Raw genomic sequence first — 19,705 nt, 5'->3', positions numbered from 1 at the left:
TTGATACAACACGATTGAGTGAACAGAACTATGTCGCGCGAGTACGAACAAGCGGTCGTACGGCATCCTTCACACAAGGCGGGATGCTGCTGGATGCTTCTAGACGCTACCCACGGTGTACTTCAGGAACGCACCTGCTACCGTGTTACAGGAGAACGGGCTGTACGCGATGTGCGAATAATGTTTCAACTTTGGCGACTGTCGCCCGTTGGTGACTCCAGGGCGCGCGTGACCCCTCCTCTCTTTGGCGTAGCGTCGCGGGATCGTTAACGCCCGCTGCGGCGGCGGCGGCGCGTGTTCCACGGTCGGTGCGCCCGCAGGGAAGGGCGACCTCATCGGCTGCGATCTCCCTTCCCCGGCGTGCGTGATCAAGAGCAACGCGGACGTGAAGGCGCTCACCTACTGCGACCTGCAGTGCATCAACCTGCGCGGCCTGGACGAGGTGCTGCAGCTCTACCCGGAGTACGCGAGCCGTTTCCACGGCGACATCGCGCACGAGCTCACGTACAACATGCGGGAGGGCCCCAGCACCCAGGTGGAACGGCGAGGGGCACGGTCGCGCCGCACGTTCCGTCCGTCCCTCCGTCTCGCCCTTTGTCTCTGTGCGTCACCGTTTGTCCCTCCTGCGTCTCTCCGCGTTTGTCTCTCCGCGCAGCTTTGCTTTGCCGCTGTCGCTCTCCGTTTGTCCGTCCGCGTGTCCGTTTGTCTTTTCACCTCTCCATCTTTCTCTGCACCCCCGTTTGTCTCTTTGGTGTCTCCTTTTGACCAAAGGGATGCAAACATTTCCTTCGCTACACTTTGCAGTGAGCATTGCACATTAGCGCTGCTGAAAAATTAAGACCTCCCCTGTAGCCTCCGCTACATTGTAGGATAAACAGGTCTTTTTTCTTAACTTAGATTGAGCAAATATGCATATTTTAATTGGTTGAAACTGTTTTTTTAGAAAACGGTTAACCAGAAGTGAACCTATCGAGACAGTTTTGTGATTAACCCGAACCGTAGCTGTAAATCAATCAACTCGCCACTCACTACCGATGTTAGCTGTGGCCGTAAATCTCACTGCGGCTCGCCGGGTTTGTTGCGCAGTGCACTAACCACCGTGCCGCTTCTCCACCAAAACATTTTTTCTTCTTTATTGAATTCAAAGTCTCTTGAGAATCAAACTACATTTTTTTGCAAGGGAGACCTCAGGTAAATATATTCCTCATGATGCACGTCGTGCCCCTTCAACACAGTAAAGCACGCGATGAAGGGAAAAGGTCATCACTGTCGCCACATCAGTCGCGCCAGCCACGCTGTGCTGGGTTCTCGTGATTTGGGATAAAACATGGCAAGTGGAGTCCCCAGCTAAACAAGCTATTTCCAACGACACGGAAACAGGAACGCAATTCCGAGATAATTTTCAAGCGGGCGTGTGAAGCTCCAAAAAAAAAAATAGCCTAACCCCCTATCCGGGACGCTAAGCGTTTTCCCACGGGAGACGTGGAGCGCGCGGGGCTATATCGACTCGTCCGGCATTCCACAATTCCTGCGCTGCCTTCACGGTCTCAATTGTAATGTAACGTGTCACAGTGTCGCGCCCCGCAATTATCACGAAACAACATACGCACGGCTCGAAAAGCCGCGCTTAATTCTTACAAATCCTCCCATTTTACGAACGCGTACGCGTGTGTATATATATAACATTTAATGATGACAAAATATGGGAGCTAGCTGGGCTGAGTAGGAAACGGGCCCTCTGTTGCAGCTGCTGCCGCGATTGCGAATATGCACCGAGAATGTTCTTAAGCAAACCGTTTGGGATCAATTTCCCGGGCCCTAATTAGACGCTACGGGTAAAAACAAAAAGCTTAATGGTGGCGATTAGGGCACGTCGGAAGAGAGAGAGAGAGAGAGATCGAGTGGGCGCACAGCAGGCACGATCCGTCCGTCTTTCCGAATGTGCCCCCCCCCCTCCCACTTTGGGGAAAGCCACGCAGCTGGCGGCGGCAAAGCAGAGATTGAATTGAAAAGTGATACGAAGAGGGCCAAGGGCTTCATCTGATCAATCTCTCGGCGAAATTTGAGTTGTCAGAAATGACGAGGGACGCTCTGCTCGGAGGAGGTGGAGGAATGGAAAAACACCGCTTTTGTAACCGCCAACATTCAGAAAGATTTCCACGCTGGCTTGGGACCCAGCCGAGCAGTGATAGGATGCAATCTATTTTTTTTAAAGTGAATCTTGAAACTAAACCCATTGCTGCTCAGGAAGGGCTTTCTTTTCAGAATACCTGTCTCGCCTGGGAACCCAACAACATTTCTTGGCAAACGTCCTGAGTTATGGCTTCAGAAATTGAAGCTGAACTTCTCGTGGAAGGCTCGCATTTTATAGAATGTTTTTACGGGCATTGAATAGGCTCCGATAACTAGGAGACAATTCGCTTTGAGTTAAATTCCCTGAATGGATCGACAACTCTATTCTACCCGCATTACTTTGAATTAACCTTGTTATTTGAAGCTGTGGCAAAAACGGACATTTCGGATCACAGTTAACGTTTTTGAAAAAAAAGAGTGATCCAAATGTAAGGCAGTGGCCGAGAAGGTCCCCCCGGGGGTTCCGTTTCCATGGACCCCACGGTGTTGTGGGTTCTGAAGACTCAATGCTCTGTACACGCATGGACGTCCCTTGGCATTTGAGCCTGAGATGCATGCTGTCCCAGCGGCAGGTTCACAATCGCTTTTTTATATATATTAAAAAAAAATACCGAACAAGCAAAATTGGCTGCTTCGGTTGTTGCTGTCATCGTTTTGCACGAAGAAAATCGATAAACGACAGCCCAAACGACTGGACATCCATTGATGCACCTTACCTCACCCCACCACCACAGACATTCGACGAATGGTCATGATTCAAGGTTGTGGTTTCGATAAAAAAAAATGTACGATTTTATTTCGCGTGTGTGTTGTTCCTCGTGATTTTTTTTGTACGTGTCACTTGTGCAGCAAATATCTGTTTATGAAATAATAGTTGTAAGCGGTTGACAAAACATATTCTAATGTTTATGACATCTCTAAATAGCCATGGGACAGTGTTAAATTCTTTTTTTTGAAACATTGTTTTGTACATAGATATAGGACAGTGTGTGATAATCTCTATTCTGCGCCGAATATTTTTTATGACCCATGAATTTCATGCCGTGTGTGTAGTGGCATCACATAATGCCACGCAAAGTCAAACTTTGTTTAGGAAACTTCTATCTTGTGATTTATTCGTGTGGCTTATGCACGTAGTTATTAGTCAATAAAAGCCTGCAGCAGTATACATTTTTCAATTTAAAGCTTTCGTGACTGTAGGGATTCATCTTCTTGGTTCTTTCGGTAAAGTCACGTAGAAGGGAAATAATAAAATAATTAAAATCAAACATAATAAAATACAATTCTCACGACGTTTCGGCCACATCACAAGTACTTTACCGAAAGAACCAAGAAGACAGTATACATTTCTTCTGACAATAGACATCAAAACAAACCCAAGAGGAGGATGCATTTGTCAACATTCGACAGGAAATGTCTCTATCTTTCCCTACTACAACCCGGCATTTCACGGCCAGGACTGGGATTTTTTTTTAAGCTGAGTGTACACACACAAATATAAAGATAACCCGGATAGACACCCGGGCTACTGAGGAAAGTGCTCTTAGTGAGCAGCTATGAAGGCCGACACGGTGGACAAAGGGATGGTGTCGCCAGCACCACGCCCAGCCACCTTTGTCTCCCCATTATCGGCCCAGAACTGCTTTAAACATTCGTCACTAATGTTGTCCGTGAGCGGGAATTAAATGCAGGTGGCTGAGTCCGTAGCTCAGCACGGTAACCACTACACTGCCGCTCCCTACACGCACACATGTACACACGTGCACCTGTGCAAACGGGCACACCTTTGCATAACTAGAGACGTGTGCCGATTCTGATTATAACCTCGTATTATTTTGTTCATTAAATACCAGTGGCGCTTGCTAGACTGCCATTTGATGGAATAGAAATCTCTGCCTTTGACGAGTGACACCATTAGCGGGCTTCTGCTGTTTACAGAACTAATCAAAAGAGTTGCTCAGATGCTGTGCCGCTTGAGAAAATATTTGGTGAGGATGCTGATTGATTGACACCAGGTCCCGTCGAGTTTAATGATTCGTACCACTTCTCAAAATTGCAATATAATTCAGACGAATGAGATATTTGGTCCTTTCATTTCTCGGGTCTTTTTTGTGTTTGCTATGACTGCAAACGTTTAAAATCATGAGAGGAAACACATAATAAGCTTCCATTATGATTCTATGCACAAGAGCTCGGGACCATCGTGTTTTTTTAGAGAAAAGAAAATCAAGAAATATGCCATCAGTAATTTAGTACCATAATTCTCAAAGGCCCAAGTGACAATGGTGTCTGGAGTGGTGGTACCGTGGTTCACCTAACTGTGATACGTACCTGGTGATTTAAGTTAGACACCCAGCCACAGCTCACATCAGTGATGGTTGATATTTGAACCCCCAATCTGCGCCTATGTTTTATCCAACCTGTATTGACCAGTGTGGCGAAGTATGGTCAAACAACCCCTAACACTCACACGGCCTGGGGGATACTTCATTCACCACTGGTTTTACAGCGTGTTTTACTCTATTACTTTTCATCTATCAACGTGCATGCCAGTCATTTCTCTTTATTAAATGTTACCATTCACACTGGTGCATTGCAGACACTTTCCATGATTATGAAATGAATTAACTGTGCTGTTGTTCTTAGATTTCTTTTGTTTTAACGCCAAAATCTGTTTTTGGTAACGCACGAAACATAATTGTCTACCTGTGCCTACTTCCTGCCAAGCAGTATATTAGTATTTGACGTCACGTCTGTAAATCTGTCCACGTTGTGCAACCTTCGGGTTGCTTTTCCCAAACGTGACGTTAATGTTGCACAACTGACCATTTCAATTAAGCAAAATGAAGGAATGGCCGTGGTCATTTGCATTCGTACTTTCGTAAAAACAAAATGTCCAAGGCCAGAATTCTCACACTTTCCACCACCACAAACCTCTGTCAGCCATCCAAGATTTTTTGGGGAGAGTGGTACGGGAGGGAAGCGTGGGGCAGATAGATGTACATTCGTGTAAATGTTTGTTGTCAGGTTGCTTAGCGAGCAGTGGTTAGCAATGTGCTCTGGTGCCAGGAATGAATAGGGCCTCCTGTCCAAATTAATTTCCCCCCCCCCCTCTTCATAGCTAAGCATCCGCTCCCCCCTCCCCACCACCCCCACTATTCACTCAATAGCTATATGCCACACCTCCGAGTAGCACGGTTGGCTACGTACGGTGCGAAAGAAGTTCCACATGCATACATGCCACTGATAGCGAGGGCGCCACAAGTTCCAGCGGTTTGTGTGACCGCATACAGCTTGCAATGACCCACGTGAGTGACCTCAGCTCTTCCATCTTCCTATTACGTTATAATGGACCGTGGCAGGTTTAACAAACAGAACCTGTCATGTGTCTCAGCTGGCTCCTCTGGGCCCCTAATCCTTAATCGCTCAGGGCCCAGGGCCTAATCTTCTCATTTAATAGTTCTTCTGCTCTCCAATCGGTCCCCCCACTATCCCGCCCCACTTATGGGCAAGCACTTCATTTGGGCTGCTCGGATCCACTTTGATCACTGCACTTGGCTCGAGGAAATGGGATGGAGCAAAGGGTTGGTGTCCCTTTTCACACTTTCACTCCCGTGAAAACGCAATTCATTCACTGGCCTTGCATAAAAAAAATGCTGCTGGAAACATCAACTCCATTCCAGGGCTGTACCATGATACGAGTAGCAATTGTCCGATTCTTGTGTTATGGTTTCAGTTATTTTTGGCAACGCTTGCAAGTCCGCAAATCTGAGCATGCGAGGAAATAGTTTATTATGTAAATGGTAGTGCATAGGTGGTGGAATGAAATCATTTTAGGAGGTTCACTCTGGCAGAAATGAGTGGGGCAAGAGTCATAAGTGGACACATCCCTGCGCTGCAAGAGATATTGGGAGGCATCACTGTCGGCCATACAGAGTCGGTCGTAAAAACTCCACGTTCCAATGACACGAACCAGTCCATCCACGAGGATCACCACTAAAACAATTCGCCAAATTTCTGTTACGACCGTTCCAAAGGAACCAAACGCACGCTCACGTTTATCCATGTACTCGTATCATCCTGCAGCACTTGTCCGACAGCAACGGAGACCTCATCAACAGACTGCCGTCAATCCAGGAGGACGAGGAGGAGGAGGAGGACAACGACGAGGACGAGTCCGACGAAGCGACCCCGCTCTCGTCCAACGTCATCAACACCTCGCGGTCGCAGCTCAACCTCCCGCCCTCCACGCCGCCGCGCAGGTGCCCCACCACCGCCGCCGCCACCACCGCCACACCGCCCCTCTACCACTGGGCCACGTCGTCGCCCCCGCCGCCGAGCGGCTACGCCAAGCCGGCGAAGGGAGCCCCGCGCCGCCCGGGCAACGCGGTGCTGAGCAACGGGAGGCCGCGCTCAGGCGCCGGAGCGGTGGCCCGGGGTTCCGGCCTCCCCGGCGTCGCGCCCGGGTCGCCCCGGCTCGGCGCGGGCGAGACGGCGACGGGCGGCCGCAGCCGGCGCCCTCCGCCGCACGGCCTGCCGCGCCTTCAGCCGCTGAGCCCCAGGTAAGGGGTTGCCATCTGTCCTGGTCTCCCTCCCCCCCCACCTCTCCGAGGATCGCTTCCTCTTATTGAGGAAGCCACCCTGGGAAATGTTGTAAGTCTTCCCAGAATGCGTAAAAAATAAAAAAAAATATCTCAGAGGTGGCAACCCTTGCCGCCGAGTTGGCTTTAAAGCAGCAGTGGCATCGATAGGGAGGTCAGGAGGTGGGGAGCGAGGAGGTGAGTCAGAGGCGAGTAGCAGTGGCGTTGCTCATTTGGTCGACACGCTCTCTGCTACAAGCAATGAAAGGGGCCAGCTTGTCCAATTTCCTCCTCACATCCCACTAGCTGGACCCCTCCGGGCCGAGGCTCCTTGTGGAGCTGCAGCAAGCCCAGCACCACTCAATAGCCACAACACTGCACGCGATACATTTCGGCAAACCCCTAAAAGGCTGTGTCCCTGTGGACGAGCACATTTTGTGCGTCGCTCGTGAGGAGGCGGCAGGTAGGGAGGACAGTGCTGGGAATTTCCTTGAGGCCTTGCACATTCAGGGATTTGCATGTGCTTGGAACTTTCGCGTTGAGTCGAATGGCCCCCGTGCCATGTAACTTGCTGTTTTCTATGAAATGCCCACGAGACCAACATACGGGATGTGTTGTTTGTAGCCGCCGTGGTGCGAGAGGAGTGAACGGTGTACTGTATATGTTGGGGAATTGTAATAGAAGCAGCCGCCTCAGGATTCAGAAGACCCGCATTTGGACTTGCAGCTTGAGGCATACATTGCTGGTTATACGCCAATGAAGGTTGTGTGTGAGCATTCGGTGTCTCATTCAACATTGATGAGTTGTTCGCCACATTTTTCCAGTTGGAAGTGGGCACTGGGGAGAAAATGCTATTATTTACGGTAACATGATTTTCAGTCATTCATATAATTCGCAAAGCAGACCATTATTTCCCTAATAGTATTTTAAAATGTGTATGGCATATCCACAAAGTCAATCTAAGCTTCAAGTTTACGTGGCCCGGCACAATAACGTATCATTCGATTATTTGAAAGATGTCATGAAAAGTCATTGCAGAACCTTAGACTAACGCGAATGACTATCGACGTGAGCCTCTCATCATTCTCCGCTTTTCGTGACTCGTGCAGCAAGTACCAGGTGATGGCCGTTCAAGTGTTCCCCTTGTGTCTCAGGGTCGTGGTTGGGGTTGAAGGCGGAGCGGTGTTTGATTTTGTGCACGTCATCCACGCAGACCTCACGACTCCTCCAACAGAGAAGGGTAAAGAAAAACACTCGCAGAAAACGCACCACTGACAGCGACGGGCACCACCACCTCGTTCCAACAAAGCAGAGGTGGCCGATGGAGAAATAAGGAGGCCGGTAGCAAACGTAGACCGACAGGGAAAGGTGGCATAGAGCCACCGACTGAATGACTCAGTAGTGTATGCTGCCTTCTGATTCATCGTTGGTTGTAAATTGTAAAGCAATAAAGGCACATATTTCGATTGAAAGCTTTCGTCACTGCAGGGATTCATATTCTTGGTTCTTTCGGTAAAGTCACGTAGAATGGAAATAAAATAATAAATCATATAATATCTTATATTATATTTTGATTTAAAGCTTTCGTGACTTTACCAAGAATATATATTATGTTTTATAATATTATATTATGTTTTATAATATCATATGTTATAATATAATGTTTCATTTTTATTATTTTATTTACATTCTACGTGACTTTAAAACATATTATAATATTATGTTTTATGTTTATTATTTTATTTCCATTCTACGTGACTTTACCGAAAGAACCAAGAAAGGCACATATGTTATTTTCTATGTGCCGGGAGCTTATTTTGGTGTATTTTACTGCTCGTGTTTCTGTTACATAACATACGATTTTGTTATTGGCATCGTGCTATGAGGTTAACAAATTACCATTCCTCACTCTTCAGCGAAATACGCATAGTCCTATGTCAGAGAACGGTCTCGAAAGACGGTGTCCTAGAACTACTTTTGAAGTCACTGCAATAGCCTTTTTTATCCACACGAGGGGCACAGGTTTTATACGCCCTGCAAAGATTGTACCTCACCTTCATCTGAAACGTGTGAACCTTAATGAAGTGGAAAAAAAAAACAAATGTAATACTTTTTTGTATATTTTTTATGCAGCTGTAACCAGACTGAGACCATCAACTCACTGCAGTTGTGAACGCGGCTTAATCTCGGGCTGCTGAATTCTGGCGTTGAACCCAGGACCTCGGGAGTGCTGGTTTCATGCTTAGACCCCTCAGCCACCTGGCTACCTTAATGATGGGGGCTTTCTAACAGATGATCCATTGTCTGGGAAGTCTTCTAAGGGGGCATCTTTTACAGGAGGATTAGCATCTTTGCTAAATCAATTAAGCAGCACTGCAGAAAAGGCACATGGTAGGATAACGCCGCTTCCGGAAAAGAGCCCTCTTCTCAAATTTGCAGCATACAGCACATTGTCCCGTGCCAAATTGTTGTTAATCACGAATTCGGTGAGATATATTGCAATAGTGCTTGCAAGACCGCTGCCAGTGCCGTCTCTGGGGCTTTGTCTGCAGTGCTGCATCATTAAATTGATGTGCACTGTATATAGATTTAAAAGGAGGGACCACCACGTAAGTTGCAGAGTCCACTTCTTAATGAGGAAAAGGATGCACTGCGGGCGCTTTTACTGCATGCCGGAATATGCAATTGTTTTATGTTAACTGTGAATGCTTTACACACGATTACAGTTTTTAATAGGAGTCATTGTTTTGGCTTTGTGGAATATGGCAGGAATCTTAAATAATGCACTACCTCACATGTCCATGTACAAGGGCACATATGCATCCATGGCATACAAGGATATTTGTAATGTCAGTGTCCTGTTGTAAAATATAAAACAACAAAGCAATGACCGCATATCTGAATGTCATACGTAGACTTTGATAAGCATACAGATTGATGGACCGCTCACTATCCAATTCAGGAAAAAAATAATTAATCGGTGTAATTTTCCTCAGCGTGTTTTACCCGAGACTTTGTTAAGAATCCTTGACTTTCTTCAAAACCTGTGGGAAATCAGCCAAAAACCTGTTCAGTTTATTTTGTCTCAGCCAATGGTGTCTGTGTTACATTTACTCAGAATGACATTGCATTGCCATTGAATGCGATTGGGCCAGAATTTCATACAAGTGTAGTAGTGGCCGAAGCAACACATTATATTTACACAGCCTCGGCCAATGTAACAAACTGATGAAATAATTTTCATGTGTCGGCACTTGCAGAGGGGACCTCGCGGAGCGGAGAGCCGATGGAGGTGGACGACACCTGGAGAGGCATATGTCACCTCAATCAGCAGGTACGTCAAAGACGAAGATCCCTCATGTAGTCCTAACAGACTCTTAATAGACCAAGTGCTGTTAGCGATCGCCTATGAAGCCCGGCACGGCACACGAGGGGGTGGGTGGCCAGCACCACGCCCAGCTGCCTTTGTCTCCCCAGTAGCAGTGTTTACACACCGCACCAGGTACTCATTTGAGTCTGAGTCGACCTAGGGGAGGCCCAGGACCGATTCAGATAATCGTCAATGGTGTTGACCGTGAGAGGGAATCGCACCCGGGTCACCAGGTTCATAACGCAGCGTAGCGCTAATAACTACACTACCGCTCCTCCATTAGCCACACACATTCACCTCTACCAACGCAAACATCAAACTCCCTAGCAAAGGGAGATGTGCATTCACTCATTTTTTTATTTCTTTTGTTGTTTGACTATTTTTTTAATCTTTCTTATTAGCTAAGATAAATATTTTAACGTATCTAGCTTTTAAAAATGTTATACTTGTCATGGGAGTAGGAAGCAAGAAAATAATAAAGCAGTTTCAGCTAAAACACAACTAATGCCGAGTTATGAGAGCCTGAAGGCTGGTAATGTGCACGCTGTGTAATATTTACAACAGATTTATTATAATTAGTTGAGAGGTTGTTTGCAAAAAATAATACATATAATGAAGCTCTCCGATAACAGATCCATTCAAATATTCTCCGTAAAAGATCCACACTAAAGGTAGAATTATCTGCATTACTCAACATAGCAATGAAGCCTTTCGAAATTTTTTTTGCAGCAACTATATAATAAAGTACCAATTATCCACGGTGCTGGCACAGAGGTTCTGAATAAATGTAAACAAAAAAACTCCCTTGACTGCTAATCGCAATTCTATACAGAGCATCGTTTTTCTTGAACCGCGCAATGTGTGGGTCACGCTTATGAACGGGACACAGTCGGGCCCAGCCTGTAATTACGGCAGTCCTGCCGCAAGGCTGAGTTAATTACAGCAGTGCCAGCAAACAACTATCGCCGTGTCACTGTCACTAAAATTGAATTTCCCCCCCTCAAATATTTATTACTTTTCCCACTTTCTTTCTTTTTCTCTCTCTCACTTTTCAAAGATAATTACATCGCACCGTTAAAATGGCCACGAGGAGCATCAACAGGAAACGTCAATTGAAGTGCGTTGAAAAACCACGGTCACCAACGAGAACGCAATGTGCAGAATTGTGTTTGCTCTGATGTGCTCTCCCTGTCAATCTGGACAAACGAGGAAACGAACACAGGCAAGGGTGGAATAAAAGCTCATTAAGCACCGGTGTGGAACACTACTGGTTATTAAATAAAAAAAACTCACTCACTAACTCTTCACATAAAATATGTGTTTTAATTCCAACACTATATGTATGTCATGAAATCTGACAAGACTGGACGCACTTTAGGTGGTTTGCTCAAGTGGAGAGGCCCTTGCACCAGCAGTAGTGTGAGCAATCAATATAATGGTTACATCTTAAATGTTGCTAATAAATCAGCAGCAACAACAGTCTTGTAATGTTCACACTAAAGGGCCAATTTGGGACGTAATTTGAAATATGTATGCACCTGCTCCTTGCAGATGTCAAGTCTGTCGCAAGAGGTGTCACGGTTGGGCAATGATCTCCAAGCCCTCATGGAGATGCTGAAACCCCTCGTGCCCCACGGGAACCAGCTGAGCCCCCTTCCATCGCACCCGTCGCTTCCCTGGGACCCGGCCTTGAATCCCCTGTGCAGAGGAGACCGGGACTGCACACCAGCCCTCAAGCAGACTCTGCCATCATACCATCCTGGCGTGGATAACGAGGAGGTCAAAGCACTGGGCTGTTTGGCGCAGCAGGCTCTACCGAAGTTCGTCTCTCCTCCGTCGAGTCCTCGGGATTTTGTGGAGGACCGTGGCGGTGGAATCCTTCGTCAGAACGATGGAACTGACACGAGGTGTTCTGACTATCTCGTGAGAACATCCCAAACTGTGTCGAGCGTAGACTCTGTGTGCGACGAAGAGGAGGCTCACCGTAGCGAGGAGTCTGTGGATTTCTTGTGCTCAGAAGCCGCCCAAAGTTTTGCTCCAGAATCTCTGAGGCAGCTGTATATTGCAGACATTTCCCCGGATTTGAGTCCCCTGAACGTAGACGAAACGTGTCTGAACATGACTGAATCAGAAATGCAGAGTGTTCCTGAGAAGGAGGTCATCTCCATGCGTGTTATTAGAGGGTCCGACGGACACCAAGTGATTGAAATAATCGACTTTGCAGAAGACGAAGGAACGAACGTCTGAGCGGGTCGTCGCTCCCAAGTGCTTGTGGCGTCGTCTCATCTTTGACAGTCGAAACGAAATAGCGCCCTTACAGCTGTCAATAATCGTAAGAAAGGTGACCAAAGAGAGGAAAATGAATGTTGTGTTTGTTTACAAAAATGTCATCGCCCCCGTGCGAATCGCCGGTTGCTTTGGAAACATGCCGCTTGCCGTTGGCTGCAGGACTTGTGTCCCAGGTGTCGTTTTAAAACCTTCGCTGTCATCAGCACAGAAAACTACTCAAGAAACATAACCCCTATAAGTCATAAGCATTCATAGCAATTATGACATACCTTTGCATTATAGACGAACGTAATTTTTTTTCCCCAAGGGGCCTTGCTGTTTTCTAAATTATTTTCCATTTTTTTGAAAAGTATAACAGTGGGAATTGTTTATTTGTACTGACAACAAAGTATTTTTTTCTGTTTTACATTCTTTAGACTTTAAAGATGTAAAAAAAAAATTTAGCGACCGATTTTGTAGACACCTTGATTTAATAAACTTAACACTCTGCGATTAATATCCCATATTCCTCCAGCCAGTCGCTGAAAAAATACGGATGAAATGATTGATCTCGCCTCACAACGATTCGATAAATTGCCATTTTCGCGATTCGATTCGATTCAAGAACGAATCCCGTGGTTTTTGTTTGCATTGCATCAGATGGTAGGGCCCCTCGTGGTCGCAGGGTGTGATTGAACCCCATTACAGACAACATACCAAACATCGACTCCTACACATACGGTTTGACGCAGGTAACGGGGCCTTAAGAACAGATATTATTCGACGAACTAATTAAATAAAATATTATTGTCAGCCCTTTGTCAATCCACTACTGGATGAGAGCCCAAAAAATTAATGCCAGTGCTGATTTGTTTGTGTTTTAAGGCAAATAATTACTGGAGACGAATAAGGATTTCAAAGCTCTGGATTTTTCGTTGTTATTCAACAACTTTGACAAAACATAATTGAAAGATGTTTTATGATTAATTACATCTCAAACAGCTACACATTTTCACGGAACAGAAACGTGTATTTATTCAAAGCATTTGAACTGCTTAAATGGAATGTAAGGCATGTTTGTGCGTGAGTGTATATATTATACAGTATTTTTGGTATTAATGGGAACCGCTGTTGTGTAGGCTGCACAATGCCATGCTGTACAGACTTTGCACTGAGAAAAGCACTGAGATAACGTCGTAGAATGAACAAAAGTTGTTACGGTTGGATGAATTTAAACAACAGTAAAAAACTGAAAAAAATGCATGATGCATTGCAAGTATATAATTTTTTTGCATGATGTCAGACAACCAGTAATATTAAGCCAGCATGCCTTTTCAAATGTATATATGTCTTGAATGTATATGATTTCCTTGCAGCAATGCTTCAGAAGACTGATTCATGTTTTTTTTTTATCTTGGTGCCCGTTTTCTGTGCAGGGGATGTTATGTGTTCTGCAGCGGTTTGTATGGGGCAGTAAACTGCGCCTCGGGATTTTTTATTTATGTATAAGTGTAATTGCAGAAGACATGAACAGGTAATACGAAACAATGTATTAGGGTGCAATAGAAAGGAAAATAACCGAATTGGGGAGCAGTAGATCAGTGGTGTGTGCCCTGAGTGTTCTATAACCTCGTACACCTGAGTTAGATTTCTGGCGACAGCTCAACGTCAGTGGTGATGTCTGAACTGGTCCTGGGTCGCCTCCTCTCTTTTAACAAAACTACACTGACCAACGTGGTGAAGTATGGTTAAAAACCCCCATGATGAAAGTTCTGACCTTTGAGGACCATGGTCACTACAGTGCATCTTAGAGATTGCTCTGTAGTATCCGCTTCTGTGGACTCTTCGCCAACTTTAAGGGTTGCACTACTCTGTTAGAGCTATGATTTGTGGACAGGTCGCTCCTGAAAAAGAGCTATATAGTTCAGTGGGGCTTACCTGCTAAAATAAAATGTTAGAATAGTTAGAGAGCTAAAAGGATGCTTCGTTTCACGACATGCTGCCGTGACCATAATTGAGATACAATTGGGAGCTAATGATAAAAAGTGATGTATTCAAAACCCATGACGGGCACGGCTTGGCGAGGCCTTCATCTAGCAGTAGATTGACACAGGCCTGTGAATTCTAAAAAAAAGTGGAGACTGATTCACGCAACAGTGGGCGCTGAGCCATTGTAAAACCTGTTCTCCTGGGCAAGCTGCATGGGATATTGGGATGGAGAAAAAAAAACCTGGGGGGGGCGGGGGGGAGCTCACTCCCTCCCTATATGGGTGCCACGGTACACTGCTGATTGCTGTCTTGCGACTTGACCGGTAACGACTCCGGAGTGCAGTGGTTCCTCTTCCTAACCTGGGGTGCACGCAACTTCCTGGAGGTGGTCAGATGCCCTTTCTGGGAGTGCGAGACATGGCCAGATTTTTTAAAAAGGTAAATCATCAGAGCACAAATTAAACACGGGCACGTAAGTACAACTACTTTGTTTCATCAAACCCCTATGTATTTATTAACATTACACTTTTTTTTACGATTGAGAACCAAATGGGTGCAAAGCTGCAATGAAGGTTAAGAACCACTGTCGTAGTGCATTGAAGCAATGTTCGTTTCCTGCGTCTATCTTTCGTCTATCTTTCTCCACTCCACCATCAAGTGTTCAGTTACTGCCTTCACCGAATCTTCCACGCTCTGCTCGGTGCGCAACGCTGAGGGTTTTTGACATTCGCGCAAAACACTCGTGTCAATATTTGAGTACGAGAGTAGGAACCGTCCCGTCTTGCTCGTCACCTGCTAAAGCTCACAACAACGTGCTATTAACGTAATGCATGGCAGTCAATGGTAGATCAATGGAGATATGTCTGTCGGTCTTGAGTGGTGTGAACCCCTGCTGTTTGGGAATGAACATCAATTTACGTTACGTGCTGGCCCATCATGCCATGTCTACAGCCTAAGAGAAAATGTTTAATAAAATTATGATATTCTTATGCAATGTATATTAAACTTTTAGAATGTTTTGCTAGTTAAAAGCATTTATGAATAAATTTTGATTTGATTTTTAAAAAAACCCGCAGGATATTTTCTGTATGCATGCATGTGTACGCATTCTTTAAACAACAAAAGGGATGTATTTCGTTTATGATTGAGCATTTGTTACTTTTTGAAGTTCGTCTAAGTTTTCAGGAACTAAATATGCACAGTTGGGCGGGATTGATAATAAAAAATACACTCGCGAATAACTTTGAACTTACCATGCGCTCTTAACGCGATAGCTAACAATGCTCTTTGAAAAATGCCCGATGTATTCGACTGACAGAGGTGCACTGAAATGACTGCTGAATTAATTGTAATTTTACGTGTCCTGTAACTGTTTATCATGCTTTGGATTGTTTATTTTTATTTTATACTGCAATTCCATATTCAATGTAAGTTCCACTTTGCTCCTAATAAATTATTTTATTGTCATAGCTCCTCTTACAGTGTTTCAAAATTACATCTTGCATACGAAGCTTATTTATTGGCAGTGTGTTATTTAGTTGTTTACATTTTTTTTAAAAACCCTCCTAATTAAAATGTGTTCTTCTTCGTGGTCGGTGCCAGAGTAGGGGGATGTTGGCTTGAATTTATCGTCTTTCATTAAACCTATGCAAATCACGGCAGCAGTATCTTTAAATAATAACAATACTATTCAATTGCTTTACTGTTAAAGCTGGCTCCAGTTCAAGTAGAGTTGTGACTATTTCAATGACGCTGAAGCAGCCTTAATATGACCAGCAAGCCAATCAGCCGTGGTCCCAGTTAATATTTTATGGCAGTGATGCATCTTCTCAATTTCTCGATTCACCATCGTCGGTCTTCACATGTTCTTCTTGTCGGTTCCCCCCTATTTGGCCGCTGCATTGAGGTGCAGGCGTGTGGGTGCAGGACGCTGCGCGTGCTGAGAAGCTGTCTGCCTGCGGCTCTCTAGCAGCAACATTCATGCAAATGGCAGTGGGGAGAGTGTGTTTACTCGGAACCCTCAGTAGGCCTGTCACATGTAATTCACAAGAAAATAACCGTAATCGGAATGGGCTGCTAGCAGCAGCCGAGAGAAGGAAAGTAGAAAATTCTGCCCTGCGGATTTTGAATTTAATGGTGATGAGGTGGCTGGGACGTGAGAAGGGATGACGTTTTGAAGGCCTGTGGGAACATGTCACATGATAGCAGCTATGCACTGTGAATAATACTCACCAATTCGATTCGAATTGCCGATGGTTTCAATTATGGATCAGAATTGACACGCCTCGTCTTCCTTTTAGAGGTACATGAAATTAGATTATCTTTGTGTGGGAAGTCAACAATGCTGGTCCATGGGAAACATAAGGCCCCGACATTGTAATGTGGAATTTCCACTGCTATTTTTGAATTGTGCTTTTGGCTTAGCGCTAAGAAAGTTTTGACTCCACTGATTTTTGAGTTGTTTGTGTTTGAATTCTGTACGAATAACCTGCAATTTTTTCACAGTTGTTAGCTCATGCAATACTGATGTTTTGTCACATTTTTTTTTTGCTAATGGATGGTAGTACATTCCATTCGCTACTCGTGTGAAGGTATTTCTTTGAAGATTTAATGTAATGTCTTACTCTATGGCTGCATGGTAGTGAAATAAAAACTCTAGATATTAGCTATGTGGCATAAATCATTTACTACAATGCGAATTTGAAAGGATTTTTCTTTATTTTAAATTTATTTTATAGCTTTGCATAATAATTTAGCTTTGACTTTTGGCGAGCTTTATTTGTCGGCATATAATATATTGGTGAACTTGATCATCTTGTACCGTGGTGATTTTAATGAGGATTATTTCGGAATAAACGACTACGCAGCATTGCAATAGTTCTTTACTCAATGCTGAAGAAAATCAGTACAAAATTACCCTCATCCATCAGAGCACTTTGCAATCCAACTGCAACCTGCAGTTACTTTAACACGCGACAGCTAAGACATTACAATTACACAAATAAAACGCATCGCATTACAAACTAGTTAATTATATTTTTTTTGCACAAAAAAAGCCTTTGTGAACAAATACGTCTTTTTCTGGATCGTCTTATCTTACGAAAGGCACTGCCGAGAATAGAGAGGGCATGGCGTCTAAATGTATTTGGTGAAACCCAATTGCACTCAATTTGCCAAATTAGACAATTACCAGCAAATTGCTCTTTTGGGATTATGCATAGCAATCATTGGCACCGACTAGCAGACAAATGCCCATTTGCAAGCCAGGTGTTGAAACATCTTTGTCCACGGGGATATCTGTCAAGGGGAGTGCCCTTTCAATTGAGATGAGATGTAGAGCATTCTGAGGTGCCCCAACGTATATGGACGTGATCTCAATAACAAATTATTATCATTGAGATGCACAGGGCTGGTCCAGATGTCTTATAACCGTAATTTAATGCTCTAAAACTGAATATTTTTTTCAAGGAAGGTTTATTTCGAACATAAATAAATATGTAAAGTAAAAAAAAATGTTAGGGGTCAATTAATTGGGGATCACAAGACATCTGGACCACCCTCCAGGTATCACTGCAGCAGTGTCGGCAAGTGAGAGATGTGGTGGTATCGATCGATTGCTTCCCACATGTTCATTGTGCGGGAGTCAAACGTCACATTTATTTTGTTTAACCAGGTGAGAATGAGAAAGACCAGGACGAGTCTCATTTGCAAGAGTGACCTGGGAGTATTCGTCTGGCAGTTGTGTGGGCGATGATCACTGCCGTGTGTATAATCCCGAATGTGCAAATTGTGAATCATTTTCGATTTTGTAAAACAACAAATGGACCCTGACGCCGGAACGCAATGGCCTATTCTTGCGAACAACACGAGTATATCTTTAACGGTCTCTGTGAAGCAGACGGTGCGTTTTTATCCTCGTCATTAATTATAATCAGACCCCCCCCCCCCACACTCCCGCTGGATTCCAACCTTTAATCCCCTCTCGGCAACAGGCCACGAACGGCGCACCACCGCGAGGCGATCTCACCGCCCTGTGTTCAAACTCAGCACCAGGTTGCAGCATGGGAACTATGCAAGTGGAGTTCATGATAAATCACGCGAGGGCCCTGTGAGACTCCGGTGGTGGACAGCAAAAATCCTGTACCTCCTTTGCTCCCACGTCTATGCTTCCCACCTTCATCAACCCAACACTGACCAGCGGAGTGAAGTATTATAGGGGGGAAAAAAAACTATGACTCACATGGCACAGGGAACAGTACCGGATTAAGGTTCTCGTAGGCCCGAGGCACTTATGTTTCGTTGGCCTTCAGTGACAACTTTCTACAACTGCTACTGCTGCCCACGTTACTCCCGCCGCAGTCAATCCGCTTGTTTCACGCGTGCTTCGTCCAGCCGCTGGACAGATGTCGCCTAATTCGATTTGAGTACGCTGTGGCGTCCCAGATAAGCAGATTTAATTTGAATTTTTTGAGAGAAAAAACAGGGTGAGCCTAAAAATATTACGAGCGAAAATGTCTTCAATTATTTTTTACTATGATTATCATATCGGATGACGCAGCTTTATTCATTTTCATGTGTTATCATATAGACTAAACCATGGGTCAACATTTGTTTTCATATGCCCTTTAGTTTTCGTAGGCCCTGGGCACAGTGCCTACTGTGGCTATTGGATAATACGACCTGCATAGGAAGGCCCTCATCTATCAGTGGGTTGAGAGAGGGCTGTACTTCTACATGAGTTTGTGAGATGAGAGCCCACTGAGACTATAAATCTCTTGTTCAGTGGAGAGATGGGTTTCGTTGAAAATACAAAAGCGGATGCAGCTAAAAAAGTACAATTTGTCATACAAAGAAACATAATTGAAAAAAAAATTCCTTTCGAACATATGAGATAGCATTTGACATTTTGTGGTGTAAAATTGTGACATCTTGTAATTTGAATATACAAACTCATGATGCGTTGTTGTTCTTGAACAGAGCCCCTTAGTTTATATGAAGTGCTCTTGCTGATAACATCTAGTTACCCAGCAGAATTTGTTCAAACAAGTCCCACTCCGTTGATGAGACCCTGAAGGGTGAAACCGCGCGAGGGTTTGCTTGCTCAAACACGCTGTTGGATAATGTTGGTCTGGAAAGCCAATAGGTGAATGGGTTAGGTTATAGAAAAGGTCAATAGGTTATATACATGAGAGGCAAAGTTCCTGCAACTTCTTGCTCACACCACTGTTGGTAGAAGGAGCTCTCGAGGGCATGTTTATTTTTATTTTACCTATTCTTCCACGCTGGCCAACATCTGACAAAAGGTGAGGGTTACCCACACTTTGCCCCACTACATACGACCTGTCGACCGACAAGTGTAATCTAA

At 44.8% G+C, this 19,705-nt stretch overlaps 1 protein-coding gene across 5 annotated transcripts in view; it reads left to right on the top strand.

Moving 5' to 3' along the window:
* Positions 1-15,809, top strand: part of LOC116940917 (voltage-gated delayed rectifier potassium channel KCNH8-like) — a 122,594-nt gene extending 106,785 nt beyond the window's left edge. For all 5 annotated transcript variants that reach the window (XM_032951297.2, XM_032951292.2, XM_032951293.2 and 2 more), the window contains 5 exons: positions 321-535; positions 6,220-6,695; positions 7,868-7,953; positions 9,974-10,047; positions 11,635-15,809. In XM_032951297.2, the coding sequence (XP_032807188.2) occupies positions 321-535; positions 6,220-6,695; positions 7,868-7,953; positions 9,974-10,047; positions 11,635-12,330 (1,547 nt within the window). In that variant the 3' untranslated portion in view covers positions 12,331-15,809. The remainder of the gene's footprint in view (positions 1-320; positions 536-6,219; positions 6,696-7,867; positions 7,954-9,973; positions 10,048-11,634) is intronic.
* The last annotated feature ends 3,896 nt before the right edge of the window (positions 15,810-19,705 follow it).

The sequence above is a fragment of the Petromyzon marinus genome, chromosome 10 (assembly GCF_048934315.1).
Source record: "Petromyzon marinus isolate PM22_M1 ecotype Great Lakes invasive population chromosome 10, UKy_Petmar_22M1.pri1.0, whole genome shotgun sequence".
In the NCBI taxonomy this organism is placed as follows: Eukaryota; Metazoa; Chordata; class Hyperoartia; order Petromyzontiformes; family Petromyzontidae; genus Petromyzon; species Petromyzon marinus.
The sequence above is the reverse complement of the archived record's forward strand: the minus strand, read 5'-3'. Positions and strand labels throughout refer to the sequence as shown.